At 43.7% G+C, this 21,250-nt stretch overlaps 1 protein-coding gene across 5 annotated transcripts in view; it reads right to left on the bottom strand.

Moving 5' to 3' along the window:
• WDFY3 (WD repeat and FYVE domain containing 3) overlaps nt 1-21,250 on the bottom strand; it is a 301,390-nt gene that overhangs the window by 149,657 nt on the left and 130,483 nt on the right. For all 5 annotated transcript variants that reach the window (XM_075544080.1, XM_075544079.1, XM_075544082.1 and 2 more), the window contains exons 5-8: nt 16,526-16,635; nt 12,452-12,613; nt 2,819-3,011; nt 628-814 (exon numbers count right to left, since the gene is read on the bottom strand). In XM_075544080.1, coding sequence (XP_075400195.1) covers nt 628-814; nt 2,819-3,011; nt 12,452-12,613; nt 16,526-16,635 — 652 coding nt within the window. The remainder of the gene's footprint in view (nt 1-627; nt 815-2,818; nt 3,012-12,451; nt 12,614-16,525; nt 16,636-21,250) is intronic.

Raw genomic sequence — 21,250 nt, 5'->3', positions numbered from 1 at the left:
TCTCTTACAACAGATCAAATCATTTTTAAAAGATTTACCAAAAAGTCCAAAAAACAGTACTAGCAGCACTTCACCACTAGGGGAAAGAGTATCGCCTTCCTAATAGCATCTGAAAGTGGCCACTCTCCTGATGCCTACACGCAGATTCCATTTGGGAGGGAGAGGAAGCAGCGAAGCACTCTGAGAGATTAATCCATTTTGTGAACACATTTGCACCATCTCCCTTAATGTAGCTGGCAAGATGTGGAGAGCTGAGAGAACTCCATCAATAACATAAGAAGTACCATAAAATAAAAGCTGTGCATAAACGCCATTATGAAAGAAGAGTTTATAAAAGTCAGTTCACCTGAAACTCCTCTTTCTCTGCTAGGAAAGGGCAGATTTAGTCACGTAACTAACTTTGATTCCAGCAGCCCCTGCAGCTCTTACTTTAACTCTAAATGTAGTTTTTGTACTCAGCTGGCAGAAGAAGAGAGTAATTAAAGTGTCAAGGTCAGCCAAGTGTACAATAAATAAGTACTTTATTATGTTTTTCCTGGTGCCCCAAGTTGTACTGTTTACCTTGATTTCAAACAAAACACAAACAAAAAAGGACACAAGATATATTCTTATAGTTTGGAGTTTTACCTAAGCAAGAGATCACAGAGGAAATTATATCCTTGCCATATCCGAAAATCATCCAGAAGTGTTTGAGACACATCACTGGAATCTTTGAGGAAACAAGAAAGCCCAGCAAACATTTCCACAATTTCTAGGGGAGACAGGTCGTCTGATTGCTGCATATTCTGGACACACGTAGATAAACATTCTTTTTCTGTAAGAACAAATAAGTAAAGGCATGCTTATTTATGTGTGGTTTTAAAATGTTAATTGCGTCAGAAAACATTATTCCTTCTTCCCTGGTGTTTAGTGAAAACATTAAACTTTAATGCCTCTCTAAAATGTTCTGGATAAAACAATAGGTTAACGTACCCAGCAGGGAAGGCCTGCCTTGACCCTGGGTTCTCTTAAGATCCATCCACCTGGGATCACATTGGCAAACAGCAACTCAGACGAGTGGACAGGACGCTTCAAGGGCACGAGCAAAGGAGGGTAGGATAGTGGCGCAACTCAAAGAACAGAATCAATGTCAATGAATCTTACTCCTGGAAATTGCTGAATTAATTATATATGTTTTGCTGTGAACCTTCTCAACAACATCATAGATGGTGGTGCCCTACGTTAGACAACAGGCTGTTAGCTGCTTCAAGGGCAACCAAAGAGGCTGTCTGCTCCCAGACAGAGTTATCATCTTGAAACCCTTAACTGACTTGATGGCTGTGGGTGGGTTACAGATAACTACACTTTCCAAAAGTCAACATTTAAGTTTCAAATTAACTTGAAGAGCTTTGCTTCTAAGTAGTAAGCAAAAGGTGATACAGGAAGTGTTGGCAAAAAAAAGGCCTGCCATTAATTAAAATTTTACATTATATTTTGAGTATCGTTAAACAATGACAGGTTATTGCCACAAGGTATTTTTATTGATAGAGCCCAAAGATGAATAACTAATTTCTAGATGAAATAGGAAAACCATAATCATTCATTAGAATTTTAAATCAGAACTAATGTAGGTCTGCGAGTTACCTATCTCACTGAATATGATTTCAGACTACATCACGGTCCCATGGAGTCCATGCTGACCCAAAGGGACCCTGTAGGACAGGGGAGAATCATCCGTTTCCAAAAGTTTCCAGGACTGTAACTGCTAACGGGAGCAGAGTCCCATCTTTCTCCTAAGGAGAGGCTGGTGGTTTCGAAATGCCCACCTTGTGGTTTGCAGTGTAACGCCTAACCACTAGACAACCCGGCCCCTTTCATAGTATCTATTACTAGTCAAAATGAGACTCTTACTCAACCATTGGCTGAGGATTTCTGGCATTTCAAAGAGTACTTCCCCTCTCTTACCTTTAATGAATTTCATTTGAATAAAGAAACTGAATGCCACAATACAAAATTTAATAAGATTTAACATAAGAACAGAGAAAAAGAAGCACGTAATGGCTGATATGTTAAGCATTATAAGTGAACAAATAATTGTGTAAAGGCATTTGAAAAATTTTCAGAGCAATAAAGTATATGCATAAAACAAGTAGACAATGGGATGCTAAAGCAACTAGGTACTTTAAAAGAAGTGATATAGATGAGTTAAACTGATAAGTATTCCATCTAATTTCATATATCCTACACCAGACATTATCTAGCCACTTGTGAAATACCTTCTTAAAGACTTTAAACTAAAGCATCTAAAAATTATTCCTTTTTCAGTAGAAAAAAGGGGGAAGGGAATAGGATATGGCACAGAATTGATACTGTAGCCCAATTTCACATTTGTAGCCTAATTAGATTATAATTTTTATAAATATGCATCATTTGGAACTTATGAGAACTTCTTACAATAGAAATATCCCAGCATGAAACCCATCCACTATCCTCCAGCCTCACAGGCACCCGACAGGGCAGAAAAGATCGTTTCCAAGGATGTACATTTTTGGAGAGGTCACCCCACCTTTCTCCCTCGGAGCAGCTGATGATGTTGAACTATTGAATTGCATGGTATTTGGATGATGTCCCAATCAAACTATTCATAAAAATAATAACATTAAATTAAATAATTCTCAAACCAATATATAGATCATTGTTTTCATGGAAAATTTATTATTTAATTTAAAGGAGACTCTTTAAGAACTGAGAGAGTAACAAATCTGCCATCACATTAGGAAAAGGAGAGAAGCAGCCATTCAGGCCAATGACGATGGATGCAGCCGCAAGAGATATTCACCATGAATATACTTCACCACATTGACGCTGAGACCGTGCCGGGATATGGTCATGAGGACTTCTCCGGCACTCTTCCTCCAAGGCAGGTTGTAGGGAGGGCACCAGGACGTTATGGCACTGAACAAAAGCTGGAGATCATCTTTCTGAGCCAGCTCCTCTGCCGGAGAAACGAAACTGCAGAGTTTCACTAAGATCTAGAACACACAAAAAATCAAACACAGATGAGTACATGCATCACTGGGGTAAGGAGGTCGGTGGGAATGGACTGCTACTTTCGGTGGTCATTCAGTCAATTCCGACTCTTGGTGGCCTGACCTCGTGTGGGCAGAGGAAATCTGTTCCACAGGGTGGGTGCCTTTTTAGGAGCAGATCACCAGGGTGTCTTCTGAGGAGTCTCTGGGTGGCTTCAAACTGCTAACCTTTTGGCTAGCTCTGAACCATTTGCGCCAAGCAGAGACTCCTTCGGCAAAGGATTATATCCATTATTGAAAAATTCAAAGGTAGAAAACACATCTGTATTCAGAAAATGATACCTACTTCTATCTTCTTATTTCAAGAAAAAATAGTCTAAGTCTCCCACCCTGTTTTCACCAAGGTGTTTTCTGCATGCCTGGCCTGGAATGAGACCAACTGGTAAGGTCAACACTTTAGCTCTTAGTTTTTAAATACCAAGTGCCATCAAGTCAATTCTGACTCGCAGCAGCCCTGCAGGACTGCGAACTGCCCCTTTGGGGTTCTGAGAGGGGAGCTCTCTGCAGGAGTGGGCAGTCTCCTCTGCCTCCTGTGTAGCAGCTGGTGGTTTGCCCTGTGGTCGCAGCTCCACGTGCACGCCACTACCCACCAGAGCGCCGAGGTTCCCCACTGTGGAAGGCAATTCTCTTCTCTAAGAAAGGGAGATGAAGGGTAAAAACAAAAAGATCTTTTAAAGATATTTTCAAAATTCGTTCAATTTTCCAATCAAATAGACAGAAAATCAGAATATGAAACATCGATTTTAAAAGACCCCTCTGTCAATTGCCAAAAATCTCACAAGGATGGCATGAGCAATTCTCTCCTGTGGCTACTACTTGGTGGATTTAATTGCTGGTTTCTGTGCTCAATGAATTCTTCCTTCTAATCCCAACTTTGAGTTGGGAAAAGTTTAGGCTCCTCGTTGGTGCTATATTTTATCACCTACATTATTTTTAAAACACATATATAATGATAATAATGATAAATTACAAGATCAATTTACTTTCTTTCCCAAAAAGGGGGGAGGGGGACTTTGTGAATATAGAGAATTTCAACATCGGTTGGAGAAACTGTTAAGTAAATATAAGTGTTATTGAAATACAAGCATTTGTTAAAATGTATTAATACAGAATCATAGAAACTTCTACTAAATAAAAAGAAATAACACGTGGTGAAGCTATTGTTTTCAAGGTATCTTTCATCTGAAGGCGTGCTTCCATCGCGCCAAGCCTCCCGTGGAGTACTGTGTGCTTCCATTTCCACCACACAAAACAGCACTTTGGACATCCTCAGGGGACTCCAGTCGTGTTCCCATGCCATGCATGTTCTCTGAGTTTAGGAACAAAACAAAATGTCTGAAGTCAGGGCAACACGGAGCCGTAGGTTGGACAGGGCACGGTTTCCAATGAAATTCTCATAGGTCAGCCCTTACTATTCTAGAAGGAGCAGGTGGAGTGTTGTGATTAAAATACAAAAAATCCTCAGTGTAACCTTTCCAGGCCTTTAACTGTTAGCACAGTTTCCAATTTTCTTAAAACATGTTCGTCATCAGCTCATAATGAACCTGTGTTCATCATGTATCCAGAGTACCCCTTTTGGGACCCTCAAAAAGCCTCTAAAAACTAAACTGGCTTCTCTGCTTGTGCTGAACTGACCGATGGACCCCCTGCCCTCGACAGTCACCATTTGGACTGGACCTTTCAGTGAGAGTTTATTGGTCAACCCGAGACTTGTCCCCGGTGATGATTTGCCCAATACAACTCCCATCCGTAGCTGAGATATTGCTTTCAAACGTGAAGAAAGAACAGCTCCTCGAGGGGGCAGAGTTTTGGGCAACATTTTGGCACTCATTGAACGGAAGGCTTAGAACTTCAAACGTTGAACCAGATTAGATCTCAGCATGGACATTGATTAGATGGTCTGTTCCCAGTTTCAGAATTTGTCACAATTTCTCCAGTTGTCACTGTGATTGTCTTCCTTCCTTGGCTCATCTGTGAGGGCTCTGAAACAGCCTTCAATAAAATGCTGAGCCATTGAAAATGCTGTTTCATGTAGGACGGCATACCTGCCAACTTGTTGTAAAGTGCCCGTGATTAGTGAAGATACACAATTGGGTTTTCTTAAAAAGCTATTATCCTCGATCTCAAAATCTGTTCCTCCCAGCCAAGGTACAATATGACCTTTTAAAAAAGGAAACCCTAATGTGTGGGAATGCCAGTGCATTTCTGAGAAAACTTGTCTGCAGCCACACAGCGATCACACTGACACGCTCAAACACCTTTGTTAGGAAGAAGCGCAGGCATGTCTGAGATAGAACGCTGCAGCAATGCTTTTTGACTTACCCTCACATACAGGCCATCTCTCAGAAAGTGAATTCTTTCTTTTCCTATTCCCCAAAGTATATGAACTTGGTTACACATAAGATCATTCTAATTTGTAACTGCCAGGTATCAGGAATGGGTAGGGGGAAAAGGGTTAAGAATTCAGAGACACCAACCAGACAACATTCCTAAAGGTCAAAAAACATACCTGGAACTATTTACAGGTTTTTCGTTTTTGTCTCCCGCTGCCCCACCTTTGTTTTGTTTTTGTGATGATTGTGTCTGTATGTCTATCTAGGTAAGATAGGCAGGATAAACAATCCTGGAGCCACAGTTGGTAGGGAAGTGGCACTGCTGAGGGGGAGGATGGGGAAAAGAAGTGTGTGTCAACAAACCCAGGGAGAAGAAAACAACAAGTGATCTAAAATCGATGGCAAGGAGGGTGTAGGATGCTTGGTGGGGCTTGATCAAGGGCAATATAACCAAGAAGAATTACTGAACCTAAATGAAGATTGAACATGATAGGACCAGAGGAAAGTAAAAGGGAATAGAGGAAATGGACATTTATAGAGATCTAAATATAGGCATGTACATATGTAAATATATGTATAGATGACAGTGGGGAAATAGATTTATGTGCACATACTTATATGTTAAGTACTAAGGCAGCAGACAGACATTGGGCCTCTACTCAAGTACTTCCAAAGCGCAAGAATACTTTGCTCTAATAATCTGGCATTCTGTGATACCTTCCTGATGTGATCGCTGGAAACAAAATGGGTGCAAAAGCAAATGTGATGAAGAAAGCTGATGGTGCCCAGCTATCAAAAGATCTAGCGTCTGGGCTCTTAAAGACTTGAAGATAAACAAGCAGTCATCTAGCAGGGAAGCAACAGAGCCCACGTGGAAGAAACAGACCAACCTGTATGATCACGAGGGGTTGATGGGATCGGGTATCATGCATCAGAAGACCCCAAACAAGTCTATTAATGCAAATGATGGGTGTCGGAATAGTGACCTAAAGCCCATCTATAGACAATTGTTCATTCCCTCACAGAAGGGTCACAAGGAAGGGATGATTCAGCAAGGGTGCAGCACAGCATGCATGAAACATACAACTTTCCTTTAATGCTTCTTCCCCCGACTATCATGACCCCAATTCTACCTTACAAATCCAGCTAGATAGCAGAGCATGAACATTAGTACAGATAAGAGCTTGCAACACAGAACACAGGATAACCCCTGGGGACCAATAATGAGAGTAGCGACATCAGGAGGGTGGGGGAAGGAGAGGGGAGAAAGGGGGAGCCGATCATAATGATCGACATGTAACACTTCCCAGGGGCTAAACAACAGAAAAGCGGATGAAGGGAGGCAGTGGATGATGCAAGATATGAAAATAATAATAATTTATAATTTATCAAGGGATCATGAGAGAGGGTGGGAAAATGAGCTGATACCAAGGGCTCAAGTAGAAAGAAATTATTTTGAAAATGATGATGACAACATATGTACAAATGTGCTTGGGACAATGGATGGATGGATGGATTGTGATAAGACCGATAAGAACCCCAAAGAAAATGATTTTAAAAAAGGAATTCAGAGACACGACACTATAATATCAGAAAATACAAAAATGCAGATAGGGATTTAATGGTTTAAGAACATAGTAGAGGGAGCAGGGTACTAACCCACACACGGAGGGAGTATTGTTCATGTCTCCACAGAATGGGGAGTATGCATGCAGACCCCACCACGGGGAACCAAAACTTGAGGGCAATGTAACCACACAGAGCTACTCATGAACTGAGTGGGCTACAGGGCTGGACCCAGTCAGAGCCAAACTGACCCCCGCCCTAGAAGTCTGTGCTACAGAGGACAACACCAAACCTGCAGGTTGGGGAGAGGGGCCGGCCCTCCATGCCCACATGGGAGCAAACCAAGAAGGAAGAAGAGAGAGTGAGCGTCTAGACCCCATATGGGTACACCAAGCCCGGAGGACGATGTCCCTGCATGGAGCTGCTGAGGCACAGGGAGGACTGCAGGGCCGACAACAGCTCGAGACATGATGCCCCCTTGCTGGAGCACACCTCGACAGAGGACAATACTGGGGACCCATGGCGGGGAGTGAGTCCAGTCTGACCCCCACAGTGGGGTGAACCAAGAAGGTAACATAACAGATCAGCCAAGGGAGCAGAGCAAAGCCACAAAGACCCCGAAGAGCCACTTCAGACTAGGAGGGGCAGTCCCCAGAACCCTCCAGGGCCAGTGGGATGGTAGTCATAAAGGTCAGCAGACAGACCTGGAATTATCTATGCCTTTTGGGGTTTTTTTACTTGCTAGTTATTATTATTATATATTTTTCCTATTTCTTCCCTCCCTTTTAATCCATTTTTTCTTTTTGTATTGTCTCCATTGTTGTTGGTTTGCCTACCTATATAAGATAGGCAGGGGAAGCTGCCTAAGGAGAAATCAAGGGGACTGAAATTTCCAGAGGGACTTAGAGGGAGGGGGAGGCGGGTAAGGAAGCAGTGAGCAAACAACTTCATAGAGTGGGGAACAATTAGGGAATTAAAATCAACAATGAGGAGGGCAAGGACATAGATATCCTTGGGCAGAAATATGGCGAGTGTGATGGTAGGAAAGGAGGAAGGTAAAAGGAAACAGAGGAAAGATCCAGGAAGCAAAGTTTGGATAGAGGTATAAACATAGGTGTGGACTTATGTAAACAAGCCCTCCCTCAATGCAAGAACACTTTGTTCTGACAAACTGGCAATACTGTAATGCTCACCCTCTCTGAAAACAAAAAGAGTGCACAAGCAAATGTGGTGAAGAAAGCTGATGGTGCCCAGCTATCAAAAGATAGAACATCTGGGGTCTTAAAGGCTTGACGTTAAAAAGGCAGCCATCTAGCTGAGAAGCAAGAAGACCACATGGAAAAAGCACACCAGCCTGTGTGATCATGAGGTGTCAACGGGATCCGCTAACAGGCATGAGAAGACCCCAAACAAAAAACAAACAAAACATATTGTTGAGAATGAGGGTGGTCAGAACAGAGACCCAAAATCCATCTGTAGACAATGGGACAGCCCCTCACAGAAGGGTCGCAAGGAAGGGAGGAGTCAACCAGGGTAAAGTATGGCACCAATGAAACACACACTAATTCTCTGGTTCCTTATGGCTTCCTCACCCCCCCAATATCATGACCCCCGTCCTGCCTTTCACTTTGAGCTAGACTGGAGCATGGGCACAGATAAAGATAAGAGGTAAGCGCTCAGGACACGCGGAATCCAGGTCAGATAAACCCCTCAGGAACAGAAGTGGGAGTAGTGATACCAGGAGGGTAGGAGGAAGGTGGGGAAAGGAGGGGGGAAGAAACCTTGGGGGAAGGAAGACAGCGGTCAGTGTAAGATATGAAAATAATAATAATTTATCAAGGGGTCACGAGGGAGGGAGGAAGGGAGGGAGGGTAAAAAGAGGAGCTGCTGGCAAGGGCAGAAACAGAATGTAAATGTTTAGGAAACGATGATGGCACAGTACATACAAAGATGCTGGATACAATTGATGTATGGATTGTTATGAGAGCTGGAAGAGCCCCAATAAAATTATCTTTAAAAAGAGAAGCTCGGAAAGCCTACTGAATGCCCACCGCTGTGTGACATGTGTATGTATCTACTGCGAATGTACACACAAGTGCCACGAGATGGCATATGCTCTGAACACTGCACGGTCCCTAACACTTTTGTCAGTTCTGACCCTACTCCTACCTATGTGGGTGGAGAGTTGGAAATAAAATGAAATGCTTTTCTCGAAATCAAATGCATATTCTTAATGATTGCTCGAGTTTGCTGGCGCTTACATAACCGATCTGCAATCGTTTGAGGCCAAGGGATGCTGACACATGAACCAGTAGAGCCTTTTCTCTTTATAGGCTGGGACACTGGAAGTGTACCTCCTGTCCCTTCTCTGCCCCTAGATGAGCCGCTGGTATCTGTGAGGACTCTGGCAGGGTCAAGCCAAGGCTGGCAGTGCGGTAACTGGTCATATCAACTGAAGTGACAAAATCGAATGCCAACTGCGAAGGTCTCAGAAAGCCATCTGTCACCTAACACAAACAGAGGGTTTTCATCCATCACAAACACAGTGCTCTTAAAACATGTAATATGTTTGTCTAAACTGGTTCCTTGACAAATTGGTAAAAAAAAAAAATAATGGCTAGCAGGTGCTGGGGAATTAAAACAAGGAGGGAAGCACTAACAGGGACTCGGGGTCAGGTGGGAGTCAGGACACTTAGGTTTCAATCATGGCCACTCACCTACGGTAGATCACACACGCGGACACGACGTTCCACAACAGAAAAGTGAAGAATTACATTGAAATGACCCTTTTGGCTTTAGCATTCCACAATTTGAATATGCTAATATTAACATGCCACATTATTTGAAAGTTAGCACTTTTTCCAAATTCAGGGCCTGGAGGGAATTAATTTTTTAAAGAATTTTTCTATGTTAATTTAGGCATTAAAAACAGAGACTGAAACAATAACCAGCCTGTCACTGTCTAGTCAATTCACTATTGAGTCAATGCCGACTCACAGGCACTCTATCAGGTTTCTGACTGCAAATCTTTATGGAGCATGCCCCAGCCTCATCCGAGGAGCAGCTAGTGGGACGAAACCGCCAACCTTGTGGTCCCCAGTCAAGGCCCTGGCCCACAGTGTCATTTGGGTCTAGGTGTACTCAATGCAGATTTCCAGGGTCTTCATGAAGTGGGGCTGTCATGTTCATCAAGGAACCCTGGTGGCCCAGCGGCTAAAAGCTTCGCTATTCACCAAGCGGTTGGGAATTCAAACCTAGGTGCACATCAATGGGGACAGACGTGGGACAGCAGTCTGCTTCTGTACAGAAACCCTCTGAGGCCACGCTACTTGGCCCTACAGGGTTACTATGAGTCAGGATTACTCTGACAGCAAGGGGTTAGTTTGGCCTGTTTCTATCAGCAAAGACTGACGCACACGGCCTGTGACTAAGTTCGGTGTGGTCTTTGTACAGCCCCGTGGCTTTTCTCAAGCAATCCAAGTCAGGCCCACAGGATCGGCTTTTGCATCCTATCGCCATTTTGGGGTCAATCAAAAGCTCTGACATCATGGAGGCGTTTTGCAAATTTTATGATGAGTGTTGCACACTGTGAGCACACACACAAACACACACACACACACAATCAATCATGTGCGCTACATTGACTTGGTGAATTAGCATTACTATTTGAGAAGTATGGGAGCATATAGCTTCTTCTTCCTCCCTTGGAGTAGCTAATGGGAGTGGCCCAATGCCTAACCCACAGGGCCACCAGGGCTCTATGTGACAATCGCTGTATTTTCAAACACAGCTGCTAGTGGTCCCCTGCCCAGCACCTCTACAAAGCAGAGTGCGTGTGGCACAGAAGACACGAGGTGATCAGGCCATCATTTGTATCCAGCTCCACCTCAAGGGACTGCGGAGGGCCATCCACTCAATTCTCTCTCCCTCCTCCTGTGATGGAAGGGTAGTGGTGGTGCTGTAGTACAGGCAGCAAAAAACTACTTTTATTGAAGGTCTACTAATGTACAAGAAGTCCTTTTGTGGGTTAGGTGTTTAGTTGCTAACTGCAAGGTTGGTGGTTCAAATATACCAGCTGTTCCTGGAGAGAAAGATGAGACTGTCTGCTCCCGTAAAGATTTACAGTCTCAGGAGCCCAAGAGAGGGTTGCTATGAGTCTGATTCAGCATGAGAGCAGTGGGTTTAGGTTTCTTGTTATGCAGAGTCAAAACTTCACATTTTATTTAATCTTCATAAGAACCTTTAAGTAGGTATCATTTTCTCTATTTTATAGACATCAGCATCTTAGGTTAAAAAACTTCATGGACTCAGACCTAGTTCAAACAAGTGTGCCTCCTCACCCACTCCCACCCAAGAAGTTAGAATGTGTGTGTGTGTGTATAAATTATTATGAATTAGATGATTTACAGAGCAGATCACCAGGGTCATATTGAACCATTCATGTACACTTGGTTACATGTCAGCCATTACAATCTTCCCAACGAACAGTTACTTACCATGCCTCCTCCCTGTGTTGTTTTCCGTGCCTCCTTCTCTCCCGACTCTGAATGCTGTCTTTAAGAAAATGCTGCCCTTCTGCTCTTAAAGGGTTGATTACTCTAACACTAGGGTGAGCTCATTCTGGACTGGAAGAATTGCCCAATAGCCATAGCCTTGGGGATCCCACTTGTCAATATGGGCCCAGTAAGGCTCAGACAAATGTTTTTCATGTTAAACTAGGGCCCAGAGATGGCTTGGACTGGAAGTGCTACAGATGGCTTGTCTTGAAAATGGTTTCCTTAGAGAGGTTAGGATAAAGGTGATATAGTTCCTGAGTAGCTCACAAAAGTCTGTTCAGTGAGAGAAGAATGGAGGACTGGGGGAAAGCGGTTCTATAGGCATAGACAGGATAGAGGGAGGTGACAGTTACAAAACGACACTGTAGTTTACGAGTTCAATGTTAACAGATTATACAGCATGTGTAAATAACAACTTTGAAATTTCCCTGACATAAAACATTTAATGTAAATTTTATGCTGACTGTCAATGAGTAATTCTCCCTTCCTTGTTTGTTTTAGAGATGTTGTTGATACAGCACAGGAAAGCTTACTAAGTGAATCTGTTCAAAGAAGCAAACTTGCTAATGCCTCACTCAGATTTGTGTGCACATCCATGTGTCGGTTCAAAGGACGGTGACAGTTATCTTGGATAGTCACATTGACAAAGTGAAATCCTGTAGAAAATGCAACAGACCAGCAGTTCTCAACCTGTGGGTCACGAGCCCTTTGGGGATGGAACGACCCTTTCACAGGGGTTGCCTGCTGCATAAGAGCAGCAAAATGACAGTGATGAAGTAGCAACGAAACTAAGGTTATGGTTGGGGGTCACCTCGACAGGAGGACCTGAATGAGGAAGGCTGAGAAGCGCTGCCCTAGACAGCAGCTCTATTGCAGAGTGACCATGCCCTGACAGGGATTGGCCGGCCGGCCACAGGCACCCCCTCACCTGCACAAACACTTTCTGGAGCAGTCCTCGGCGCTCTGCTAGAGGCAGCTCCTTCTGGGCACCTCCAACTGCCTCAGGCACATGTGGCAGGTCGAAAAACAGATACAGACACTTAACCAGGGTGGAAGGCACCGACATCGTTGTCATGCAGTCTACGGTTTTCTGGAAGAGAAGCCAAGACCTCAGTGAATTGCTGGAGCGACCACACCGCACCTAGGTCATTAATGAGGGGCAGCTGAGAAACCCATCGTTTCAGCCAACAAATAGTATCAAAATTACTGCTGCTTAGTTTTTTATCAGAATGACTTTTTACAGAACGGTAAGGAAAAAAAACAACAACACTCAAGGCTCAGAAATATGCTAGTTCCCATTTGGAAGTCCTTATCCCCCGTCCCCCCATTTAAAAAATTATTTTATTGGGGGCTCTTACAGCTCTTATCACAAGGCATCCATCCACCCACCGTGTCAGGCACGTTTGTACATGTTACCATCATCATTTTAAAAACCTTTTCTTTCTACTTGAGCCTTGATATCAGCTCATTCCCTCCTCCTTCTCCCCCTCCCTTATTTTAATATGTTCTTAAAATTCTGTTTGTTTATTGTTTAACTACTTGTTTACCAAGAGATAGAAATGACTATGCCAGCTTTAGGATTTCGAGGAAGCAAAGAAAAATGATTGACTACCATGAACTTGATCAAATGAACTAGCGTTGCCATTGCTAATGCAGATAGGTTTCTCTTCTATGAAATCGATATAATGGCTCATACTCAGGGTTACTGTGAAGGAGATGTAAAATACTACATGCAGAACGCATTCAGCACCAAGTAAACTGTATGTTTGTAATCTCTACTTTCTACCATTTAATCTTTATGATTATTGTAAACTCTTGGAACTAAAAGGACACTCGAGATATGTAGCCATCACCAGCACCAATAAATGTCATTATGGATTGTGATAAGAGTTGTATGAGCCCCAATAAAATGCTTTCAAATAAATAAATGTCATTTTCAAAGATTTTCAGATCATCTTACAGTGAGCCTTTCACTATTTTTGTGATGTATATTTATAAAAACTTCCCATGATGTAGTTTGGAGTTAAAACTCCTTACAGCATTAGCGATCAATGGGTTGATTAGTTTATTTTTATCTTTATCAAATAGTTAATTAGCATTGAGGCGATTTCAGGCAATGTACTAAGAGCTGAGCATGCCAAGTTGAAGCCTCCCTGCTTTTCATAAGATCACTCTCCTGGCAGAAGCAGATTCACCGATTAGTGCACGTGAAAGTTTCAATTGCCATCCGAGCGGACAAGGCACAGTCACCACTGCCAGGGGCCCAGGGAGTTAAGAGCACACAGGTTGTTAGGCCACGGGATGCGAGATCCCTAAGAAACCAGAGTCAAAACCGCTGGCTCCTTAAAATGCCAGGAAGGTAATGGCTCATCTTTTATGAGTGCTTGTTACACACCAAGAATCAGGCTATGAACACAGTGTCTCATCACGTCCTCGTCAGCCCTGTGGGGTGGGTCCCATGACTGTGAGGCTCTTACTCTGCAAACGTAACAACGGAGGATGAACACACACGTTCTGCTTGAGGTCAGAGAGCTGATGAAGTAGTAGGGCCGAGATTTAAATACCCCATTTACTCGTGTATAAGGTGTTTTCCAGCACATTTTAATACAGTTTTTGTGTTAAAACTAGGTGCCTCAGCTGATATTCGGGTCGGCTTACACTCGAGTATATACGGTTAAAGTTGATGACCAAGTAGGGACCATGTGTGTGTCAGAGTAGAACTAGGGCTTTTCCGTGGCTGGTTTTGCAGGAGTGGCTCATCAAAGCCTTTCTTCCAACTCACCACTCAGCAGACCCAACCATCCAATCTTCTGGTTATGTAGTGAGTATTTTTAACTTCTGGATCACCCCAGATTCTGCCATTGGGCTGATACCCACGCATGGTGAGTCTACAGGACCGCCTAGAACTGCCCATGTTTCTGAAAATCTTCAGAAGAGTAGAAAACCCTCTCTTTCTCTTGCAAAGCAGCTGGTGGTTTCGAACTGCTGCCCTTCTGGTTAGCAGCCCAACGGGTAACCAATATGCCACCACGGATCCTCACAAAATTGTAGCACTAGAGGCAATCCTGCATTGTGTTTTATGGTTGAGTCTGTTTCTTCTCTGTTGTCTACATAATAAATCAGGGCCATATTTTCGTATTCTCTGCTGTCCCAGCATAAAATGACATTCAAATAAACAAACAGCTCAAAACCAACCCAGAATTTTCTTTTTGTCTTTTCCCAGTTAGATGATGAGGAGTTTGCCCTCTCTGTTAAGCACAACCCATTTTCATCTTTATACTGATTGATTTGCAGTATCGCTCAGTCTCTAACTCGGCATTTGGCAACATTCTGGTGGTGTGCGTGTGTTTTCTGTTGCTGTTTAAAGTGAATAGGCGGGTCTAACTCTCTTCTTTCATTCTGAAAGCTGAGTACCCATTGTGCAGGCGGACACTAAGCCACATCCCCTGTGCTTCCACCGTGTTGGTTACCGTGGGACACAGTCTGCTCACAGTTGAGGAAAAGAAAGAGATCCGCTTCCAAAACAGGAATACAGACGGGGACCATCCCAGAAAAACGTATTCCTTTACAGGCTGATAATTCTCAACCCAAAGAAAATTCTGGCGCAGTCACACAGAGGCATTTACAGCTACCAGCCAGAGCACAGAGAAATGAGGTTCTGATCACCCCGTGGCTTGTTCCCAGCTTACGCTGGCTGGCCATCTCCATTTTCCAGGAGTGAGGAGGTTTCTGGCACGTAAGGATTTCAGGGACACTCGGAGAGTTTCAAAAAGGAGCCCTGGCAGCACAGTGGTTGTGTGCTGGGATGCAATCCGAAAGGTTTGCAGTTCAAAACCACCAGCTGCTCCAAAGGAGAAAGAGTGGCCGCCTTCTCCTGTAAAGAGTTACAGTCTCGGAAACCTGCAGGGCAGTTCTACCCTGTCCTACAGGGTCACTCGGAGTTGGCATCAACTCGATGGCAGTGAGTTTGGCTGAGGTCTGGAAGTCTCTGCAAACCAAGACAGGCTGGTCAACAGCCTTTCTGAGTTAAAGGGAAAAAAGAAACTAAAAAGGAGGCAGACCGCTCCAAGGGGAATAAAATCAAGTGATGTTTTGGGGTGTTGTTTTTTTTTTTTTGACATTTTAAATGGTGTTTCTTTTGAGCTGGTGATTAGTCTCAGGATATGGTTACTAATATTTCTACAGGGTCTCTGTGTGACCAGCCACCGTAGCAGGAGTGGTGAGAGTCACAGGCACTCCCGAGTTTGGCACTACCATTAACAGGAAAGTTGGCCCTGGGTTTCGGAAGGCTGAAACATAGAGGACCAAAAATCAGGCATTCAGACAGTTTAATAATGAATATCCACAACATACATTTTTTCAGATTTGTTTAGAATAAATCCTTTGACAGGGAAGGGGATGTAGGTTATCCTGAACCTCCAGATGTTTTCTATTTTCCATAAAATTAGAAAATTATAGCAAGTATTTTTCATGTTACGAATTCATTGGAGTCGCTTTAGATCAATGGTTCTCAAACTGTGGGTCGCGACCCCTTTGGGGGTCAAAGAACCCTTTCACATGGGTCACCTTATTCTTAACAGTAACAAAATTACAGTGATGAAGCAGCAAAATGAGGAACTGTATTAAAGGGTCACGGCATTCGGAAGGTTGAGAACCACTGCTTTAGATGGCCAGTAATTCACTAAAAGTGCTGGCTGGGCCTGATGGAGCCAGGGATCGTGGCTCTTGGCCTCAAACCAAAGTAGTGAAGTCTCGCGGTCCAATGTACTACACAATAGGATCATTTCCTGTACGTTATCACATGGCAAAGATGGGCACCCCTGCATTACCCCATGTATGGGATGGGTACAGCATCTACCTCACATGAGATGCAGGACACAGCATGGAAGAGCACGATGATCATCACAAAATCTCTGGGCATTCAACGAGGGACTGAATTTAGCAAAGTCCCACGTGGATACAAAAGTATCTGGGTCACCACACATCAGAAGCCAGGACTCACCTGCCCGGAGGAGGCTAACAAATTAATTGTTGTCAGAAGCATCCAACCTCGACTGGCTTCCTCACTCTGATTGATTTCCAGGAATTGGACTATGGCCCGACTTGCGGCCTCTACAAAACAAAGGGAACGTAATCAGGTGAACAAATAAATCATATCCAAAAAAGTTCTTTCTTAAAATCTGCAAGAAAATGACTGTGTATTAAGCACATGCCTTAGGCCAACATTAGTAGATGCTGGTATAAATAGCCCCGGGGACGCTGTGGGTTAGGGCTGGGTGGCTAGCTGCGAGGTCAGTGGCTGCACGGGAGAAAAACGGCAGCTCCCAAACATATGTACAGGCTCAAAAGCTCCATGTAGGGTCACTAGGCACACGAAACCACCCCATGCCAGTGGGGTAGCCTATGTCAGTAGACAACGTGCTCACAATAGCCATGTTCTAATGTTTTAAAGAAGTCCTTATATAATTGAGATAAGATATGCACATCTCCCTCTATATTTTAGGGACAGATAAATCATAATCGAAATTTTAAAAATCACGAAGGAAGTGAAATTCAAGCTAAACCTGGAAATCGCGCACGTGTGATTCCAAGAAGCAGGAGAGATGCCCGGGTACAGACAGTGGGAGCACGGTATTAACACAAACAACAAAGTGCCACTGGAGGAACACACCCCGCACACATCAGGATAGAGCCTGGTCCCGACACTGGCTTGACTGATGTGAAGGGTGTATGCGGAATTCCAGCAGTGGGGACAGCAGTTCTAGAGGACTGAAGCCCTGGTGCTGTGGCCGCTCACACTTTGGGCTGCTAACTGCAATGTCACAAGAGCCAGCTCTTTTTCCCTCTGTGAAGACTTGCGGGCTCGCAAAACCCACAGGGGCAATGCCGCTCTGTCCCACCGGGTTGCTGTGGCCAAATGGATGCCTGGCGGTGAGGTCAGGGTTTGGGGGATTATGAAGAAAGGCAAGCTGAGCATTACATTTGGCTCTTTGGGCAAGAGGGAGCGAATGTCATCTCACGAGCAATGGCGGTGAAAACAGGAATATTCCTGACCCTCTAGGTGAGTAGTGATGTGTGAGACAAACCGAAAGACAAAGGTGGAGGGAGTGACAAAAATAAAGAGGCTGCTAAAGGATTAACCTCAGACAGGAGGACGGAAGGTTAGAAGAACCTTTGACAATAAATTTAGCTAATAATATTTTCAGAGGGTAGGGGGAAGATGGTGGGGGGGGAAGGAGGAACTAATTGCAATGATCGACATGTAATCATCACCTCTCCCCAGGGGGTGGGGGCGGCAAACAACAGAAACGTGGGCGAAGGGAGACAGCGGACAGTGTAAGATAAGAAAATAATAGTAATTTATAATTTGTCAAGGGGACATGAGGGTGGAAAGGAAGGGGAGGGGAGGGAGGGTGAAAAGAGGAGCTGATACCAAGGGCTCAAGCAGAAAGTGTTTTGGAAATGATGATGGCAGTATTTACAAATGTGACTGATGTAAGTGAGGATTGGTGTAAGAGCAGAAGAGCCCCTAATAAAATGTTTAAATAATAAAATAAAAGACACACACACAAAAGGTATTTGCTACGAAAAAAAATATTTTTACAGATAAGGGAAAATAAGTCCTGAAATATGTACGTAATTTCACCAACACTGAGTAGTTCAACTTTTATATTAATGCATAGATAAACTAAAGCTTTCAGAAAAGACGTCCATTCTGTTCATTCTGAACAGGCAAGTTACTTACATACATTTAACACCTCTAATAAAGAGGCAGAAAATAGAATTTCAAATGCTTTAAACACACACACACACACACACCCCACAAACCTGTTGCCATAAAGTGAATTTCATCTCACAGAGACCCTTTGGGACAAAGGTGACCTGCCCATAGGTTTCTAAGACTTAAAATCTTTGCGGACACAAACTCCACTCCTTTCTCTCAGGGAGCAGCTAGGGGACTTGAACTAGCCAACGTTACGAATAGCAGTTGAGCATTTTAACTGCTGCGTCATCGGGTCTCCCCTACAGTACCTTGAGGTATCTTTCCCCTTAGATTTAAGGTCATCGATTTAACTGTATTTACACCAGTACTATTACGTGCTCAAGAAAAAAAAATGCTAGGATTTAGACAGAATTTTGTGCTGGACATATTTCCATCGTTTTACACTTCAATTTTATGAGGAAACGCCTCCCTGCTCAGAAAATTCTTTTTGCCGAGACCTAACTACGAGCCAAACGTTGTTTCAAATACTTGTAGGACTAACTTACTGCATCTTTGTGAGAACCCCATGAAGCATTCCCTGTCTATGAGCAGAGCCCTCCTGAGCCAGCGGGAGGTGAGGAATCACAGCCAGTAAGCACACATCTCATATTCTAATCCCGGGCGCCTGGCTCCACAATTCCTGTTTTAACCCACATGTAAGTTTAAGACGAAAACAATAATAATAAAAAAATGACTGGGAAAGAAGAAAGTTAACAGAAGCTGAAAAAGACAGCGCCACTGCCTTGTTTCTAACAGTCCCTGCCTCAGAAGTGTTGTACTTGTCTTCTTCATACGTTTACTGCTCTGCAGTCTCTGCTCTCACTGGAGAGCAAGCAAGAGGACAGGCCTGTGGTCGCTGCTTACGCACCTGGCGTCAAGCGAGCACCTGATAAATATCTGTGAGATGAGCGAACTGAGTCCAACCAAAGGAATGATGGCAACAGAAGGACACACAGAGCCCAACGTCGCAGGGGTATTACACGGTCTGGACTCAATATGGGCAAAGAGACTCTTTAGAGTCTTGAAAAGGAGAGTAAGGTAGAAACAACATTACAGTTGATTACATGGCGAAGGTCTAGTTAGTGAGGGGTAAGATATAAAACGACAACACTGAGACAATCGTTTCAGCCACAGTGGTTGTGTACGTTTTCCTGCCGCGGCCCCGGCAGTTGTCAAAGACTGCACACCACCAGCCCTCTCTGCCTGGACGGGGCCAGGGCGGCAGCGACTTCCCAGTTAGTGACGATGCGCGTCCAAATGCAGCCCCAGGAGGCATTCTATGCTTTCGCTTATGAGGCCGTTTCACAAGGAGGTGACTCTTCTCTTAAGCCGCACAGCTCCGATTGCGTAGCTCAATTACTTAAAAACAAAACACACACACTAGGGAGCTGGCACCAAGGGCGCAAATAGAAAGTAAATGTTTAGAAAATGATAAAGGCAACATATATATGTACAAATATGCTTGATCCAACTGATGGATGGATTCCTGTACGAGCCCCCAATAAAATGATCTTTAAAACGCAAAAAAGCAAAACTACCTGTGATCTTCAAATTGATCCATTATTTTCTGATTAAAGAAAGGTAATGAAATTCTAGTTTACCAAATCCCTGATTCATGAACAACCTGATCAGTACAACCTGTTTCCCAAAGTGAGGGACGAAGAAAAAGATTTGGTTGAACTAAATTCATTTTAAGAGTAAAAGCAAAATGAAGTGACCTTCCTGGTACAGTAGCAAGAAACCAAAGCACCAAAAATGTACTCATGGCTTGAAGCAGTTCCATTTAGCTGATTAACGATGACCATTTATTCTCCCAGATTGGTATCTTTTTATATTTGACTGCCAATGGGCATGAAGGGAGTCCTCCAGATCATGTACCACGTAAAGGGGGAAAAGGCAACTTCCTTTTTGTGAGTAAGCATTGTGCATCTTGGAGCACACGTGTGACAATAAACGGGAAGGGTCAAGAGTGGGTAATTATTGGCAGTTATTTCTACTGTCCACACAATGAGGGCATCCTATCTTAATCAGCGACCTGGATGGGTGTGACTGGTGGTATAGTGGACGACGTGCTGGACTGCTACTGACATGCTCAACGGTTGGAACCCGCCGTCGCTCTCGTGTGACAAAGAGGAGGCTCTTTGCTCCTGTCACCCAAAGGTGCAGGTCTGCTGTGCCTCCTCAGGCGGCTGTGCATCCGAGCTGACTAGAGGGCAGTGAGTTTGCTTCTAGGAGAATGCACTAGTTACCAAAATCGTCTTCCACCCAACATCTTTATCCATGCCATCAATGATGGCTTTGAGGAGATGAGGGTCACGTCGGCAATACTATAAAAGCTGTCTTGGCTTTGATGAAACACTCATACAGATAAAGAGGTTTGGGCAGGTAATTGTGGCTGAAAGATTTAGAGGAGGTTCTAAGCTACCACTGACAAAACAAACTACGCCGACCTAACAAGTGTGTATTCAGAATAACTATTTTACTTTTACCTACTTAATTTCAACATAAGGTTATTGAGAATATCTCAAAAGGATGTCCTACTTTTCACCCAATATGGGTAAAAATATTCATGTTTGAAAGTATACAGCATCTAAGAGTGTCTTAAAAAGGAGATGCATAAGAGCGAGTGATTTTAGGTATAATCTCTGTAAAGCATATATTTTAATAGGTTGAAAGAAAATTCAAAACACATTGCAGGAGAAATCTTTACCAAGCACAAAGGTAAATGAATTAACTGAGAGCTTTAAGAGTTAAAGAATGAAATATATTAACCGATCCTGAGAGAAGTGAAAATGGTGACGAGGCTTCGTTTCACATCCTTTGCCCATTATTATCAGGAGGGACGTGTACCCAGAAAAGGGCAGTATACGTGACAGAGTAGGTGACAGCAAGAGCCGCAGCCCTTCAAGGAAATGGACTGGCTCCGGGGCTGCAATAATGGGCTCCAGCACAGAAGCAATGGTG

The sequence above is a fragment of the Tenrec ecaudatus genome, chromosome 3, assembly GCF_050624435.1.
Source record: "Tenrec ecaudatus isolate mTenEca1 chromosome 3, mTenEca1.hap1, whole genome shotgun sequence".
NCBI lineage: Eukaryota > Metazoa > Chordata > Mammalia > Afrosoricida > Tenrecidae > Tenrec > Tenrec ecaudatus.
The sequence above is the reverse complement of the archived record's forward strand: the minus strand, read 5'-3'. Positions and strand labels throughout refer to the sequence as shown.